At 42.7% G+C, this 18,476-nt stretch overlaps 1 protein-coding gene across 1 annotated transcript; it reads left to right on the forward strand.

The window, feature by feature from the left end:
- Positions 1–7,674: 7,674 nt before the first annotated feature.
- smc1b (structural maintenance of chromosomes 1B) lies at positions 7,675–18,367 on the forward strand. The gene is made up of 25 exons (XM_084672016.1): positions 7,675–7,919; positions 8,073–8,261; positions 8,586–8,698; positions 8,821–9,024; positions 10,194–10,432; positions 10,568–10,826; positions 11,025–11,165; positions 11,291–11,373; positions 11,522–11,729; positions 11,856–12,041; positions 12,551–12,745; positions 13,006–13,152; positions 13,331–13,468; positions 13,663–13,779; positions 14,199–14,305; positions 14,487–14,628; positions 14,735–14,880; positions 15,149–15,302; positions 15,448–15,546; positions 15,809–15,965; positions 16,475–16,629; positions 16,741–16,892; positions 17,040–17,109; positions 17,302–17,412; positions 17,882–18,367. The coding sequence occupies exons 1-25, from the start codon at positions 7,811–7,813 to the stop codon at positions 17,963–17,965; spliced, it is 3,705 nt and encodes a 1,234-aa protein (XP_084528142.1). The 5' UTR covers positions 7,675–7,810; the 3' UTR covers positions 17,966–18,367.
- The last annotated feature ends 109 nt before the right edge of the window (positions 18,368–18,476 follow it).

Here is an 18,476-nt window from a genome sequence, read left to right on the forward strand (position 1 = left end):
TATTACCATAATGTCTTTGATAGATAAAATGAAAACCCAATTTCTTGTGTACAGTTCATTTGAATATAAATCTAAGGATTGTTGTGTTGACAATTGATTTTTTGCATTTCTTGCAGTGCTGCAAATGGACCTCCGTTCCTACTATATATGCATCAGATAACTCTAATATCTATAATACACTGTGGTTGTATGTCAGTGTTGTACTTTTCTAATCTGCATTTATATCTAACAGATTTCTGCCTTTAATTTTGTAATTATGTATTTAAAAAATAGAATAGTTTCTAAACCAATAAAATGTTCCCATTATGGTACATGTATTTCAATCAAGTGCTGTCAACATCCAGAAGACATGTCCCACACAATGTTATAAAACTTTAGCATTGGTGTAGTCTATTAGTATTTACAAAGTAACAAGTAAATCAGAAGCAGGGAGCAACCAGACCACGATCTAGCCTCACTTGACTTACTCTACTGGGAGAACACATTAGCAAAAGGCCACAGCAGATATACAAAAGCCTTATGTTAGTATTGAATAGGATTTCCTGTATCTCTAACTCACTTTGCAACGCACAACGATTGGCCAGTCTGCTGCCCTCCATACACGTCAGCTCGAGTCATGATCCAGCCATGCCTTAACATACCCTTTGTAGAACCTTGAATTAATCACTTCCCCTAATTTGGATTGGATGTCATCCTCCATAGAGCGTCTCTTCAGAGCCTAACCTCTGACTGACACTTCTCTGGAGTCTGGTGCCCGCAGCCAGATAAAGTATGTCCACAGTTGGTGGGTTGAAATCTTTTAATGAGGCAGAAGATCCCTGTTAGTGATGACTTTTTAATTAGTCGACGAGCCTCTTTCCTTGTCATTGGTCATGCCCATTTGGAGACCATGAAATTATTTCAGGATGCTTACTTTACGGAGAACCATTACCATTAAGATGGCACAAATGACGGGAGTGGAAACTGGTGCTGTTTGAATATGGCCTCATAGAAGTTTGCTTGTGACTATTATATCTGGTCTGATTTGGATTTTAAAGTTCAACATAAAGCAAGACTGTCATTGTAATCTGGAAACTTGTGGTCCCTATCCCATATTATTAAATCTCACAAAACTTGTTTTGATGAAGTGTGTGCAATTCCCAGAGTATAAAACACTTGTATACAGTGACCAATTATGCCCAAAAACCTAGATTTCCCTGTGAAGCTTCCCAAACATACTGGGAACAAACACCTCCAGTCGATGAATGAAAGGCAGCAAAATGTGAAATTAACTCATGGTTCATACAGACTACTTCATAACTTGCAGGCAAAACAGAACAGAGAAACACTGTACTGTATGTTTGCAAGAATGTGTATGTTTGTCTCCATTTTCAATCAGAATCATTCATTATATCAGGAGGGCATATCCTCATGCCTACGCAGTGCAGAAGCCCCACACTGAGAGACTAACCCAAGGGATATGGTTACTTAGAATCTTTTTACATAATGGGAGTTCATATTCATACTGGAGAGAGTGTTTGAATAGGATGAGCTAATATTTTAATCCCTTACTCCCGTGACAACAGATACATGCTGAAAGAAAAACAAAATAAAGAAAAAAATCTTACAGCTTTCTTTGTCCAAAAGTTGAAGCAAAGGATTGTTATACCAGACTGCCTCAGATGCTCCAATACCATTTGGAATGATTTCAGCAATATTCAGTCTCAGAAAATCACTTATCTCTCTGACATATGCCAATGCAAGAACTGACAATTAATCAATCATTGTAGTCTGGACATTTGGGAGGAAAGTCTCCAAGATCACATCATTGTGCACTTTCTTTGATAAATCATCAGTCCTCTGCAAAACATAAGTTCGTTTTTTTGCATTAGTATTGATTTTCTGAGTTCTGTCTTTCCTAGGTGGGAACAAAACCTGAAGATTGAAATAAAGTCATCTTGGTCTACATCATATTACAGGCAGTAGAATAATGTTTCCAATATGTATCCCTAAATTGCCAAAAGCCAAAGAATAATGTATTATTTAATAAGAACCTGCCATGTGATTTGTTATTGACTGTGGAGATAAAATGTTAAGTTGGACATTATTAATCCAGGTGAAAGTAGAAAATAAAAATTACAAGAAAATAAACTAAAGATGTGAACCTTCCTATCAGCTCCTTGAAGACATCTAGAACACTGCTATGAACAAACAGTGGGGCTGAACCAACGGTGGGGCTGGAATTAAAGGTTGTGCACAGTCAATCTCTAACCATATTGAAGTTTTTAACCATATCTCTAGCTGTACTGACCTATTGAGGAAAATTGATGCAGCAAAAATACTATGTTGTCAATATATCACCAGTGAATTATAAGAAAACTGTCAGGGTGACAAAAATGTCACACGCATCTCAGGAGGACTCTATCTGAGTGTTTCATTCATACTTGTATTGAGTTCAGGTGTCAGTGCACTGAGGGGGAATGGTTTGGTATTGACATTGTGAAGGCAGAGGAAATAGCCTTCCCATCCAGAAAGATCTGTTAACTGGGGGGAACCATCTCTGATAATAATCATTCTTGATCTTGGCATCCCATGACATGGACACAGAGACTCAGGGCCGTCTGTAGCTACTGTATAGAAACAGTAAGCAAGAAAGTGATAACAACATCAACGATCTGTAGGATATACAGTATTATACAAAAATGTCTCCAGGTAGGATATAGGTTTGGTCAGAAATGGTAGGGAAGTTATATAAACCACTAAAGGAAAAGAGCATGTCATACTTCCTGTTAAGACAAATAAATATCTAAGCCCTTATATTAGTCTCACTTTGAGCATTTATTTCATGTCTCCCTGCACAGACAAAGTTTTAATGTGTAGCCTGTTGCTTTTTTGAACCACCAGTACCTCTAAGAGGACAACATCTGTAACTGCATGGTTTAAATGAAACCTGAAGGCTGCTTATTCCAAATGTTGTGACTTAACTCAAAAATATCAAGATATATCAACAATAGTCACTGTACTATGGGAATCATTTCTGCATTGCACAATGAAACAATGGCACAACATTTTGTTTAGATCTAAAGCTGTGGGATTTGCAAATATTTGATTCCATAATTATAGATTTTTACCTATTTGACTTTAATTTAATTACTTTAATTACCAAACCATTCTAGAGTGATACTTGACACAATGCACCAGGAATTAATCTGGGCATGAGGTTAATTTAGATGGTATTTGATTACTTACTAAGGCATTTTAATAAAATGGACGTGAAAATGTCTCACTCATCCAACATTTTTGTTTAACATTCATGTATTAGCCTTCACAAAGAAACACCATGGTTGCCCTCCCAACTATATATCTTGATGGTTGTATACTAAAGAGTGTTCTTTTTTGTTATATTATATACAATTTATTCTGCCACATAAAATTGTAGACCTTATGGTTAATCAATCATTTCCATCAACAGAAATGTTGCTTTCCTGACAGACCTATTGATATCCAGGTGCAAGCAGTGAGACGACATTGATCACTGCCATAATCTGCCTATAATTCTCAGCCTCATCTGGCAATGACATTAGCCTCGGAGGAGCATATAGAAGGAAAGTAAAAGTTGCAAATCATCACAATTTAGTGTTTCTACAGAAACAATCTCTCCAAACATAAACCTAGGTATGGATTAGTGATTTTTCCTGGAGCAAGAAAATCAGCCAATGAATCTTGCAATCACTCTGTACTGTGAAAACAGTGGCATTTATTGAATAAATAAAGCTGATTGTGATTATCCTCATAAAACATTGAGGTATATTCTCATTCAGACATCTCAGCTCTGCTATTCAACAACTGGTTGAGCTTATGGTTAATGTCAGTGATGAATATGAGGTAAAAGACGATTTACAGCAAAAATGTAATATTTAACTACCACTGGGACAGGGATTTTGCATGATTGTGAATTAAGAATTCAAATTCCATTGTTTTAGACTTTTGGTTGTGTAGTACACTCTAGTGGACAATCTTGTTTCTTACAAATATAGTTTGACATTGGCTCTATTGCTGTATCATATTGATCATTTTAGATGAGACCTTGTACTGCGATCATGACCTCTGCTCTTCATTATTAGGAAGGCAAGTTCAAAATGGGTACTACTACAGTTTATCTATTAATAATACATTCAAACTACCCTTAAAGGCACCAAAGGGTATTGCCCTGCTCAAGTAAAGCCAAATGAGATAACAAAAATAGATCAAATAATCATGTGTCAAGTGTTTTTCGCCTGCAAGAAAAAGGCTTAGAAGGACAATAAAAAACTACTAGACCTCAGTTTAATGTAGGCATTATAATAATGTGTGTGTGTGTGTGTGGGGGGGGGGTCACAATAAGTTGGACCCCCTTGTGACCTCATTAAATACAATGTCTGAATTGTAATGAATATGGTATTTTGCTTGTAAATGCCTGCAATGACATGAAGGAAACTATATGCCAAGAATAATGTGGAATATAACATTACAATTAGCCCCAGCTTGACTCCCCTTCAGCTAAAAATGGTCGAGAACCTTCCCTGGACAGGAGAGACGGTGGGTTGGTCATTTTGTCCATGGAAAACGTAATCCGCCACGTCCAGGACGTTGGACTATAATGCCATAGAACTTCTCTGAACTCAAGGCAAGTCAAATGCCAATCAAATTAGTGAGTAATCTTATATTTAAGGGCAGGTTCACCCAGATAGCCTATAGCCTATCAAGCTTTGTTGAGATTGATTTATTGAGATTGCTTGATAATATTTGACTATGTTCACTGTGTCTCAGGAAAGTATGTTCTGGTGAACGGTTTCTGAGCCATTTAATTGGCATCATATGTTTAACTAGGCACATACGCATCATATACTACTGTAAAAGCCATGTTGACATTAAGCAATTTGTCTGAATGTTCCACATGATTGATTTGCTGGTATTTTCACTACGGGCCTCGGCGGTAGGCAGATCAACTGAAATACTGGTATCACTGTTTTATCACCATGTAACTTCAGCGAGCATGTACCGGGTTGTGCTGTGTTTCTGTGTGCTGTGTGCTGTGTGCTGTGGTTGGGCTGTGTTTCTGTACTTCTGCCAATAGATTGATCTGTATGGACCGGTCCAAGTAAAGCTTTTACAGTTTTTCTCCATTGCTTTGGCTCATTTCACGAAACAGAAATGACATTCTCAAAACAACACGTGCAAACCTCCAAACCGCTGGGCAGTTGTTCACAACAAACTGGAAGTTTTTATTCCTTTAATCAAATTGCAATTGTATTAGCATTGCTTTGTAAATGACAAGTGCAATTGCCTACAGGTTGCACACATTTCTGTGAAACATATTGGCATAATTTCCTTGTGTACATTATCACCTGAACAATAGTTCACTCCACTGTCAAAATCTTTCAGGCACTTAATACCATGAAAAACATTATGGTATATACTGTAATATGGATCTCTTGGATCATCTGCTTACAGTTATTGTCAGGTGCAACAACAACTTTACTAAACAAGGGGACACATCCAATCACAAAGTAAGTTTAGTTAGCTGACAGGAGCTATCCAGGAGTATAAATGCTTCCATCAAAAATATTGTTTTTCCCAGGCCAGCTCGGGGACAACATCACCATGTGTGCTGCCATTTCAGAGAATGGTGTGGTTTATAGCGGTTATAGTGTTTTTTTCTGCATGGATGTGGAGGGTTTATGAGCATTGGGCTCAAAACCAGAGCTCCCTGCTCCAGACAATGAATGCTGCTTGTGATGATTTCACAGCAGATCAGTGTAGGGGATGGTTGCGGCATGCACATCGATTCTTTCCCTTTTGCCTCGCAAGGGAGAACATCAGATATGAAATCTGTGGCCAGGCAGACAAGAGCGCGAGGATGAGCAGGAGAGTGAGGACGACAACTAGTGAAACTCCAGCTTTGCTTTACTTTCTTACTCTGTGTTTCCTTCTTGCCATGAAATGCACCCTCTGCAACTCTGACTAGGAAAGGGTCACATGCCTGAAAAATTACAGGGGTCACTCCTACTAGTCCCCTCAGTGTACAATACAGTAAGAGTCATTTGATGCTGGGATATATAGAACAGACAATAGAGGGGGTGCATTTCATGCCAGGCTTACTGTAATGCACCCACTGCTAACTCTGACTAGGAAAGTGTCACTTGCCTGAAACTTACTGTGGTTACTCATACTACTAGTGTAGGTTTTTCATAATGTTAGTTTTGATGTGCTTATTGTATGATTGTACATTGTGCTGTACACATTTCTTGTTACAACAACCATGATGTATGGCAATTACAGTAACAATTTCCATGGCAGTGTAAGTGCAATATGTGATGTAAAACCTTGTAGGTTACTCTTGAATAACTGTTACTTTTTTCAGTTTAATACACATTTACATTTTACACATATTCATTTAGCAGACGCTTTTATCCAGAGCGACTTCCAAGAGAGAGCTTTACAAAAGTGCATAGGTCAATGATCCTAAACAACGAGATAGCCCCAAAAACATTGTTGTTAGCCAAAACATGAAGCATACGTCACAGTATTGTTGCTTGCTTTTTTACAGGTACACTCTTCCACTTTTGAGGTTGATGTTGTTTAGTTGTAACTTGTTTAGCTACATGCTCTTAAGGTTCTTCCCTATGGCACTTATTTGGATTTGTACATGGACATTGTATTCTGGAAAGTAAACATTACTACAGTACCTGTAGCACAGTGCACATGAGGGATATTTCTAAGGTCCACTGCCATACTGACAAAACATCTAAAACATTTGACCTGCAGTGTTTACACAATGCCAAAGGGTCTTTTTTTTCAATTTGGGGGCACTGATGATTTGTATGAGAAAAGGATTTCGTTTTTACTTATGAGTTATCTTTTTTTGGAGATCGATTTTTGGCACCTTTGCAGGTGCACCAGGTGTGCCATGGTGTTTTGCTGAACCATCTAGGTTATTTTGGCAAATGTATTTAAAGGTTTGAGATTGTCCTCTTTTTTTCTCGAGAGATGAGCCAAAGCAATCGAGAAGGAACTTTTCATTTTGGGGGCACTGACTATTTATATGTAGCCTGGCTGCCAGCCCAACTTCTCCCCGCCCACAAAATGTTTTTGTCGGGAAGTTGGGTCTGGAGAGTCTGGTATTGGGAACAACTGAATAAAACCAGGATCTGGGCGGACCAATGAAATTACCAGGGTGGGCTTTATGCGATGATGGACAGGTGATCAACAGTAACGTAATCAAAAACGTCACGAAAGAGCACTTGGGTTGAATTCGTTTTCAACAAACAACATATTATGCTGCTCTGATTGGTTGTAGGTCTATCCAATTGAGCGTAGAGGTATTTGTTTTAAGAGTTCGGTTGAAATACACCCCGTAGTCACAGCCCAACGGAGAGTTATCAGACTCATATTCTGACTAGAATGACAACGTCAGGCTAATTTATATGAGAAAATGATTTGGTTTTGAAGCATGAGTTAAGTGTTTTGGGTGAGATATGACCTTTTGAAGGTGATCTATGTAGTTTTGCTGAAATATATAGGCTATTTTGCTAAATGCAGTGTTGCATTGAAATTTTAATTTCTGTTTCAAGAATTGAGCCAAAGCAATGGAGAAAAAACTGTAAAAGGTCCTCTACGCAGCAAAATGTGATTTTGAAATGTACAGTCCGCAAGGGGGTGCTGGAGCATCCCTACTTCCACGAATCTGGGTTGAGCGCAGATTGCAAACACTCCCCTTTCCCGCTCAAATATTCTCGAACTGTTTGAAATTGGCATGTGAAAACCTAGAGTGAATTTTATTGTTGAAAAAATGGGTTACCTAAAACAGCTGGATGTGGAGAACTTCAAGTCATGGCGAGGGAAGCAAGTAGTTGGTCCTTTCAAGAAATTTAACTGTATTATTGGCACCAACGGATCTGGTAAGTTAATTTTACAGTAGCTAGTTACTCTTTAATGTCACCGCACAACATTCATTAGCAGTAGCAGACAACAAACCCAAGGCCGCTGAAGTTCTAATAGCTAGCTAACCCATAGCTAGCCACATTTTTATTTGCCAATAACGTTTTTGTCAGGTAAGTCTAACGTGATGGATGCACTGAGTTTTGTGATGGGTGAGAGGGCCGCAACTCTCAGGGTGAAGCACACCAAGGACCTCATCCACGGGGCACATGTTGGCAAACCCGTATCGGACACCGCCAGCGTGACCATGCGGTACTGCCACGATAGCGGGGAGGAGATCAACTTTTGCCGGAGCATTTCAGGTGAGTTTTATTACCTTAATACTGTAGTTGGCATACTAACTAGGTAAGTACGAGAGTATTCAGATAGCAACACAAAACCTTTGGCTAGAATGTCAAAACATACCAGTAATGTAAGCGCCTGGACTCAGAGCTTACTAGGAGGAGCAGTAAATATTGAGTCATCAAAAATTGACGGCCATCCGATTTTAACTTTTGCACATGGAAATCATGATTACAATCATTGCCGCTACATTTCTGATATAACTAATTGTCTCGGTCTGCATTTGGGTCCGATCACAAGGAATTGTGACACTAATGCATAGAACAAATTATTGTCTTTCTAAGGGGATAACTCTGAGTACTGCATTAATGGCAAACATGTGACATTGGCCAAGTATTCTCAGGAACTTGAGAAGATTGGCATTGTGACCAAAGCCAGAAACTGTTTGGTGTTCCAGGTAGGCCTACTGATACCATTTAGGGGTCATTTGTATCTACATAAATCTAAAGTTATTAATTTACCAATAATAGTGCAACAACATATGTGTGTATGTATTTACACACAAATCTTATACCGTAGGGTGCAGTGGAATCAATTGCAATGAAGAACCCCAAAGAGAGAACTAAGATGTTTGAACGCATCAGCCAGTCTTTGGAACTGGCAGGGGAGTATGATAAGAAGAAGGAAGCTTTGCTTAAGGCCAAGGAGGACACACAGTATCACTTCAACAAGAAAAGAGCTGCTGCTGCAGAGAAGAAACAAGTCTCTCTGGAGAAAATAGAGGTAAGACTGCAACAGAAAATTGTTATAGTATAACTGCAAATCATCAAACAATATGCATTGCAGTGTGGTCGTAACCGTTCAATTGTTCTCCTTCTAAATGTATACCGTAACACATTTTTGTGTCAATGCTATTATAACGTAATCATTTATTTTGCCTCACTTACCACCTGCTTTTGACTGAATTAATTGTGTCACGCGGTTACCGTATTTTTCAGATTTTTTTTTTTTAAGGCTCAACACTTGAACGGGGGCTTATTACTTGAAAGAGGAAAGATTTACTGTGTCGTCTCAGTTACACTATCAGGGCTAGGAAATACAGTGACTTGCAAAAGTAGGCAAATGGCTAGTAGAACATAACGTTTCATAATAAATTCAGGAAATCAAACAGCTGCAAGACCCAGTGGAGAAAATGTTATAAACAGCTAGCAAACTAACGTTAGCTAACATCACTAACAACATTGGCTAATTCAACTTTGGTAGGCTATCCTCAGGATTTGCAAGCTAGCTAAACTTATACTATATCTAAAATAATTTTGTAGAAATAACAACTGATTTTGTCACTAAATGAGTGACTTGGCTTTATTTCTGGACATACTATCCACAACCGAAGTGTGTTACACATCGCCTCTACTCGTGCATTGCTTGGTATTGTAGCCACAATGCTCTTTGTACCCAGAATGCCCCACGGCAAGCTGAAAAGCTAAGAAGTTAAGGGAATTAGCTTAGTTAGATAAGCATTGTTCAGAGTTCTATTGTTCTATTGTCTGTTTTGATATGTCTAATGCTATGGTCTGTAGTTTAGATAATTTGATTGTTCACCCTGATTGTGAATGTTGTGTAGTTAGATCGCTATCCAAGCTGTCCAATGTGAAAGTGTTCCTGGGTAAATAAACAGTTGTGAGCATTATTCCTCGTCTTCAATTCTCAATGCTAGCCGGCACTACAGTATCATTGTTCCCGTATCAAGTGCGGCCTATATTCCAGTGCAGCTTATACTCCGATTTATAAACACAAAGCTCCCATTCTGGTGGGATGCGGTTTATAGAAAATGCAGGTTATTTTCCGTAAACTACGGTAGAGCTGCTCCTACAGTAAGATATTACTATCACCACACACCACACTGGGTCCCATGGCATATATCAAGCTCCCTCTCCTGTCAACACCCCCAGGCTCAGAAGTATCAAGACCTGGTGGACGACCTGAACGCCATCCGCCTGCAGCTCAGCCTGTGCCAGCTCTACCACAACAAGCAGGGCATCCGCTCCCAGACAGAGACTCTGAAAGAGATGCAGGGGGCCGCAGAGCAAGCCAAGAGCACACTGGAGAGGTGGGAGCAGGCGGTCAAAGCCCGGAAGAAAGAGCACGGGCGACTCACCAGAGAGCTGCTACAGATCGAGAAGCAGATCCGGTGATCAGAAATAGACCTCTCCCCACTTTTTGTAAAGCAAACAATTTTGGGTCGCCGTACGCAGAACTGTGTGTTGTCTTTAAATTCCAACTGATGAAAAATAAATAAAACTCATCTTACATTTGACACACCCAGTGCCCAAGAGCAGACTCTGTCCCTGCGGAGGCCTCAGTACATCAAGGCCAAGGTGAACACCTCCCACCACATGAAGAAGGCCGCAGAGGCTCGCGGGGCCCTGCAGAAGTGCCAGAGGCTGATGGCCAAGAAAGAAGAGGAGCTGGCCGACTACCGCCAGGACCTGGACAAGTTGGAGAGGGCCTGGAGGAACTACGAGAGGAAGGTGCAGGAAGAGAGGTCCTCTTGTGGGGTCGACATCACCCTGGGTGATGAACAGGTGACTGACCAGGGGGAGTTTCGAGGTTCAGAATTCAGTATGTATTATTGGCTGACTGCTGTAAAATATGAATGCATCAGAAACTTTAGAACTTGTTGAACTTTATAGTTAACTGCGTTTGTGACACACTTGATTACTATAGTACAAGTAATATTTGAAAGACCTCTGTGCATATTTCTGTGTCTAATCTTGCCACAGTTGGAGCGTTATAAGGAACTGAAGGAGCTAGCCATGAAGCAGGGGGCTATTCAGAATCAGCAGGCTGAGAAACTTCACTGGGAGGTGAACGCCGACCATGAGAAGATTGCTTCTGACCAGCGCAGGAAGAATGAAGTTGAGGTAGCTAATGTATTTCCTTCCGGGGTTTGTTCTATGTCATTAAAGATATCTTACAGTATGAGGTTTGTAGTGGACATAGTGTGATTGCTGTTTGACTTTTTCATTGCTTGTGTTCTTTAAAACAGCGCTGTATTAAACAGTACCAGACTCAGTTTGATGACTACACACAAAGAGCAAATAAACTGGAGGAATACTCCAAATCCTGCAGGTATGCTGTGCCAAACTATCCCACAATCAGGATCTCTCCTTTTGAAATGTTACCGCAATAGCTATACGTTTCCTTTTGATCAATAAGGTGGTCAATTTGCTCAAAACTTTCAAATCATCCAATAACTGAATGTGTGTGCCCGTCTCAGGACCTCCCTGGATGAGTTACATCAGCAGGAGGTGAACCTTAGCACGGAGCTCCAGAGTGGAAGCCAGCGCAGCGAGCAGGTCACCCTGGAGCTGGGCCAGGTGCTGGAGGAGCTGAGGACAGCTAAGCTGGACAGCCAGGAGAGCCGCTGGCAGCAGCGGAGGAACGAGGTGCTGAAAGACCTCCGGAGAATCTACCCCGATACACTGGTGAGAAACTCGAGACCCAGACACCTAAATGTCCACTGCAAGTTTCATAAAAGAATAATCGTTCATAATCATCAAGTTCATAATCGTTGAACTTTGTGCACCCATCCCCCCCCCCTCCCCCCCCAGTATGGTCGTCTGATGGACCTGTGCAGCCCCATCCACAAGAAATACCAGCTAGCAGTCACCAAGGTGTTTGGCCGCTACATGAATGCCATTGTGGTGTCCTCAGAGAAGGTGGCGAGGGACTGCATCCGCTACTTAAAGGAGGAGCGGGCCGAGCCGGAGACCTTCCTCCCCGTAGACTACCTCAACGTGAGCTGAGTGTAGAGATGCACTCTCAGACCCACTCAACCGAGTGGGACATCCATGTAGAACAGTTATTATTGTTCAGTGTTTCCTCTAGGATTGGGCAGCAGCGGGGGGGGCAGGTCTGTCTGAACCCCCCCCCCCCCCCCCATATATTTTCCCCCATATATAGGACATATTTTTGTCCTATTTCCCCTAAAGCAATAAGGTTACGCTACTTAAAGAGATCTTCCACTCATAAAGTATGTTCTTAATGGCTAAATGGTTCTAAAAGACTGAGAAAGAGTGCAAGAAAGATGTGGGACCAGCATCCACTACATGGGCCTGATTCCAAGAATCAATGTTGCATTAAAGTTGTGTCCTCAGGACCAAAGTTGTGTATTTGTGTTTGAACTGAAGGCACTACGCTCTGTCTAACTACAGTATAGTGTAGAACCTATTATTTTTGATTAACTTGAGAAGTTCACAGACAAAGATCTCTTTGACAATGGAACTCCCTCTGGCTCCTTGTCTAGGTGAGCTCTCTGAACGAGCGACTGCGGGACATGCGGGGGGCTAAGATGGTTGTGGATGTTGTGCAGTGTGCCCCCTCATCCCCCATTGCCCCCCAGCTGAGGAAGGTATTGCAGTTTGTCTGTGGTAATGCCTTGGTCTGTGACACCATCAAAGAAGCCAGAAGTGTGGCCTTCGATGGGCCTGAGCGACTAAAGGTGAGACTTGTCTCTGCTGGCGATGGACATATTAAAACGTTTCTCTGTTCAAACATTTGAACCCCCCCCCCGGCAGGTCGTTAGCCTCTGCTAATGCTGTGCCCTCACTATGCAATTTTATATGATGCGTTTCAATGCAAGTGAGTTGAGTTGGTTTGTTAGCTTGCGGCTAGCTTCAAACAATGACTTTCAAAAACTTGCTCGGTGGTCAGCCAATACCAATAACATTACCATAAAGACATGTTGTGTTTCCTTCAAAGACTGTGGCTCTGGATGGGACCATGTTCGCCAAGTCTGGAGTCATCTCTGGAGGCTCCAGCGAACTGCGAAACAAAGCCCGACACTGGGACGAGAAGCACATGAACCAGCTGAAGGAACGCAAGGAGCAGCTGATGGCGGAGCTACGCGTAAGTCTGCATGCTGAGCCACACGACTTCACTCGCTCTATTAACCTCAGTAAGATCACTTGAGGAAAGAGGATTCCTCACAGAAACGTCTGTAAAGTTTAACGGTACATTAAGTTTCCCCCTCGTGAACGCTCAACGAACTTCCAGCAAACACTCACCCGTGTTCTATATGTAACAGGGGCTGGTGAAACTGAAACGGAAGGATACAGAGCTGAAGCAGGTCCAGGTGCAGGCCCACGGCGTCCAGACCCGCCTCAAATACTCCCACACAGACCTGGACACTCTGCGCAAGAAGACCATCCCCACCTGCCAAGCTGTAAGCACACTATTCTGTTGACCTCTTTTTAAGAAACAGGGTTATTGTGAGCTGGCTGTTAAATAATTTTACGCTCAGAGAAAACCTATGGCACGCCCAGTTACAATTCTCCCACAGCACACACAGTAATGACCACAGTTGTTCCTGTAAGAGAGGTATCCAGCTCTCCAGAGGTGTGCTGTATCTGAGTGCAGGAGATCTCAAGGCTGGAAAGCGAGCTGGTCAACCTGGAGTCCCAGATCCAGAAGCTGCAGGAGAGTGCGGAGGTGAAGGAGGCCAACATCAAGAAGTTCAAATGCAAAATTGATCAGGTATTGGACCATCATCCTGACCTGTTTGTTCACTACCTGTCTGGAAGTGAACTTCCAATTACACTGTCCTGAGGCAGTAGCATGCTACTAGACACTCAGGACCAAAACAGTATCTGAACCATTTACTTTGTGCAATTGCCACAATTCAATTGCCCCTATATAACATTGTTCTAGTTATTTCAACGTTGCGTTCTCTTGTCCACCATATCAATATTGAGTCAAGACTCAATTTGACCAAAGATTAGAAAGTATACTGAGTTGTTTTGAGTATTCCATCCATTCATAAATCATCCATATTTGTATTGTAAGGATTGGTTACTGGCAGACCTAGTTGTTTTCATTTCAAACTCTGTGACTACCTGGGGCTAAGCGAGGCTTTGTGAAGTAACACTCACAACCAACACTGTTTCTCCATCCAGATGGAGGACTTGGTGTTCTCCAACTTCTGTGCTGAGATTGGCGTGGCCAACATCAGGGAGTATGAGCAGGAGAACCTTAAACAGCAGCAGGAAGTGGACAGGAAACGGTACAGGATCGTGCACATTGATAAGACGAGCTGCCCCTACGAGTTCCAGGATCCCCCATTCATGTCTCGGCCCCTTTCACATCGTCTCAAAAGTCTTTGATTTGATCTGACGTGTAAACAAGGCCTACTCTGTCGTTGATCTGTCCTTCCCTTTATCCGATGCGGCGTGCCGTGACTCCAGGCTGGAGTTTGACAGCCAGCGAGAGCGTCTGAGCGCCCAGCTGGAGTACGGACGGGAGCAGTTGGAGCAGCAGAGGGCAAAGATGAGCAAGCTGGAGGAGACCATCGGCCGAGAGGACCAGAAAGTGGCAGAGCAGAAGCAGGTCAGAGCCTCTGTCGGTCTTCCTTCCTCACATACGTCTCTCTCTTTTGCCGTGTGAGGACCAACTCTATGTCTCAGTTCTTGCGTTCCTCTCGTTTCCGTCTCAGGAGGAAGAGAGCCTGCTGGTGCTGGTGGAGGAGTGCCAGGGCGTGATGCTGGAGCTGCAGAATAGTCTTCTAGAGAAGAAGACCGAGGTGGCTGACTCCAAGGCCCAGGTGGACCAGAACATGAAGGTCCTGCAGGAGAGCTCAAGGTAGTCAGCTGTGCCATACGAGTCATCATCACGTGACAGATGTCTATGAGCCAGCGCACTCGTTTTACTGTACAGGTAGCTGCAGCTGAAAATATCCCTGAACCAACTCACTGTATGTTGCTAGTGACAAAGCATTGCCTGCCTCTGCCCTCAGTGAGCCAATATGAACGTCTTTGAGCCTCTGATGAGTCTGATTGCTAATGTCCATTGTTGCCCTTTGGTAAGTTCCCCCTCCAGCCGTGTCGTCTGTCTCCCCCCTCCTCCACAGGGAGCTGGTGAAGAGGCAGAGGGAGGTGATCTCGTCTGAAACGGCCCTGGAGCAGAAACGCCTGGGCAGGCACAACCTGCTCCTGGACTGTAAGATCCAGGCGCTGCCCATCACTTTGCTGTCTGGCAGAATGGACGACATCAGTGAGGTGCAGGTAGGACAGGCAGCGATTTGCAGGTCAAGAAAAGTAGTATTCGTATATTTGAAGTTTTGGGAACATTTCGACAAAGTTTGTCATTCATAGGCCACTCGAGGGTTAGGGTTGCTGGCACTGTGGTTGATTGCTCTGGTCTGTGCAGCTGGACTCGGAGTCTGAGAGCACCGGCACCACAATGGACATCTACGAGAGGGAGAGTCTCATGGTCATCGACTACTCAGACCTGCAAACAAAACTCAAGGTACAGTCCCTACTCATCCATCTCATTCAGGATCCCAGTACTAGTGCCATGTCTGTACGTTTCATATCATTTTGTCATTTAGCAAACGCTCTTCTCCAGAGCGACTTACAGTAAGTACAGGAACATTCCCCCAAGGCAAGTAGGGTGAATTGCCTTGCCCAAGGACACAAAGTCATCTTTCACGTCACCGTCAACCTTCTGATTAATAGCCCGATTCCCTAACCGCTCAGCCATCTAATTCCCATGCTGTACGTGTGTGCAGCACTTGCAGGCTGAGGAGGAGGTGGAGGCCCAGCTGGAGAGGCTGAGGGAGGCTGGATCGTCTGTAGAGGGGGTCCTGCAGCGCTCCACGGCCCCAAACCTCAAATCCTTAGAAAAGATGAGGGAGGTGAAGGACAAGTTCCAGACTGTGGTGGAAGGTAAGAAGACAGAGAGTCATGCCTAACACTTCTTCGCAAACACACATACTGGTGATGTGCCGCTCATCTTACCACCTGTACAGGTTCACCCACAACCATCACCAACTGTGAGAGAAACATGTCATTCAATAACTTGTCCCTGACCCAATAATAGCAGAGGGGAAAAGTTAGCATTAACGGGCACCGCAGTTTAAGATGGAACTACTGTTAGATTACAGTTAGCTACTGCTAATGTAAGACCTTTGTCGTTGGTGTAGGATTAATAGGCAAACGCCTCTTATTGCCCAGGGTGTATGTGGACATGGTTAACATTAAACATTTTCAATGTTCCCAACTGTTCTTTACTAGGGCGGGTTTTGGCTCCTAAACTCGACCCAACCTTGAGTCCTCAACTAATAAAGTGGTCCCACACTTTACCAACACATTTAAAACAAGGAATATACTGTATGTTGTAATTGTATTTGTAGGTCAGATCTTATTTTTCCAAATCTTTTTTGTCTGTGTTGTAGCTTTTGACGCCAGCACCAGAGCAGCCAGGCAGTGTAGCCAAGAGTTTGAGCAGGTCAAAGCCAAGCGCTTCCGCCTCTTTAGTCAGTGTTTCGAACATGTGTCCATAGTCATCGATCAGATCTACAAGCAACTATGCAGGAACACCAGTGCTCAGGTCAGGGTTTGGCTTGGATTAAAACACACTAGGACGTGCTCTAATGTTATGGCTTAACCAACGTGTTGGCTCAGCGTGTGATCCTCCATGTTGTTGTGCTGTCCGCTCCAGGCCATTCTGGGTGCAGAGAACCCAGACGAGCCCTACCTGGGCGGCATCAGCTACAACTGTGTGGCTCCAGGGAAGCGCTTCATGGCTATGGACAACCTCTCTGGAGGGGAGAAGGTCATAGCTGCCTTGGCACTTGTATTTGCCATCCACAGGTAATGCGAGTCAGAGTCACGCCGAGAACAGGATCATGTACTTCATTTGGATATTTAGTTATCACTGAACATGCTATAGAGAGAACCATTGGTCTGCCGTGTACAGTATATGTTGGCTTTACCCTCGTTTGCACCGTTTTATCTCAGCTTTCGTCCTGCTCCCTTCTTTGTCCTGGATGAGGTGGATGCTGCCTTGGACAACACAAACATTGGCAAGGTGCAGAGCCTTCTGTCACCCTAGCCATTCTGATCAGCGCAAATGACCATGCGATGATTTTGATAGATCTCTTTTTGATAATGGATGGAAAAGGATTATTATTATTATCCTTAATATATAATATGCAACCGGATTGATTGATGATTTAGGCTTAGGATGACACAGATTTGCATGTTTTGTGTGTCGGAGCAGGTGACCAGCTTCATCAGAGAGCAGTCCAGAGCCAGCCTCCAGATCATTGTCATCTCCCTGAAGGAGGAGTTCTACTCCAGGGCTGACGCTCTGCTGGGGGTCTACCCAGAGGTACGTCTACCCTCTCCCTGTATAGCAGCTTTTGGGGTAACAGTCAAAAATTGGAATTCACCCTTCAAATGACATCCCTTCACGTGATTGAGTACACACTCAATCTGATTTCAAAAGTAGGGCCGAGGCAGGGACTGCCTGTAGATGAGATGCCGTCGCCTTCGTCTTATTTGTCACACTAATGCTTGGCATCATTAACTAGGGGGAGGCCTCGAGTTTTGGCTATGCACCAAATACCTATGCTTTCAAACAACAAGTTACAGTAGGAATTATTTGGTTTAAAATAAGACATTGATACGCCATGAATTCCATACGAGGTCAGACTCTTTATATTCAGTCGCTTTTCTATAACCTACCTTCTCCCTTCCCTTTGTAATGCCAATTAAAGGTGAGAATGGAAATATGTACTACATTGTCCTCTATTATCATGGCCATTGTCTCTAGTTTTACCTTTATTTCTTCACCCCAGTTCAACGAGTGCATGTTCAGCCGCATGCTGACTCTGGACCTGAGTCCCTACCCCCTGGACGAAGACGGCTCCAAAGAGGAGTGAGACTCAAGTGCTTCATGTTGTCTTTACATCGACTCAATGATGGTTCTGTTTAAGAGTTCTGTTTCTGTCAATATACAGTCTGTGGATTTGTATTACGAGTGCACTCGGTGCTCTGAGTACTTTGTACTTTGGTTCTCTAATGCCTCGGCTGTCAGGGCTGATGGTGGATGATTGGATTTATCTTTTTCTGATCTCATTGTTACGACTACAGTTTTTTTTTTTTTAAGTCATTTTCCTCTGAAAATTGTTTTTGTGTTTTGTTTAACAAGAACAGAGGTAAAAAAAAAAAAAAAATCTGTTACTTAAATAGGATTTTTGAGCCATAAATATTGTTTCTGCTTGTATATTCACTCACTCTGATGTTCTACATCAGATTAAGGCATTAAAAAAACATTAAACTCACTACAGTATATTGTGACTAATGTGCTGTCACCCCAAAGTCCTGGGATAAGGAAATTATGTTATGTTCATTACCAGAAAATGTTCAGTTCCAAGTTTTTTTTGCAGCTTG

This window comes from Hypomesus nipponensis, chromosome 14 (assembly GCF_054491055.1).
Source record: "Hypomesus nipponensis isolate SF chromosome 14, ASM5449105v1, whole genome shotgun sequence".
NCBI lineage: Eukaryota > Metazoa > Chordata > Actinopteri > Osmeriformes > Osmeridae > Hypomesus > Hypomesus nipponensis.

Bases quoted from the DNA above. Each gene is read 5' to 3' on its own strand.
- smc1b (XM_084672016.1), top strand. From the start codon at position 7,811: ATGGGTTACCTAAAACAGCTGGATGTGGAGAACTTCAAGTCATGGCGA. The intron at 13,469-13,662 runs GTAAGCACACTA...ATCTGAGTGCAG, and splicing joins CCATCCCCACCTGCCAAGCT to GAGATCTCAAGGCTGGAAAG. The intron at 14,881-15,148 runs GTAGTCAGCTGT...CCTCCTCCACAG, and splicing joins GTCCTGCAGGAGAGCTCAAG to GGAGCTGGTGAAGAGGCAGA.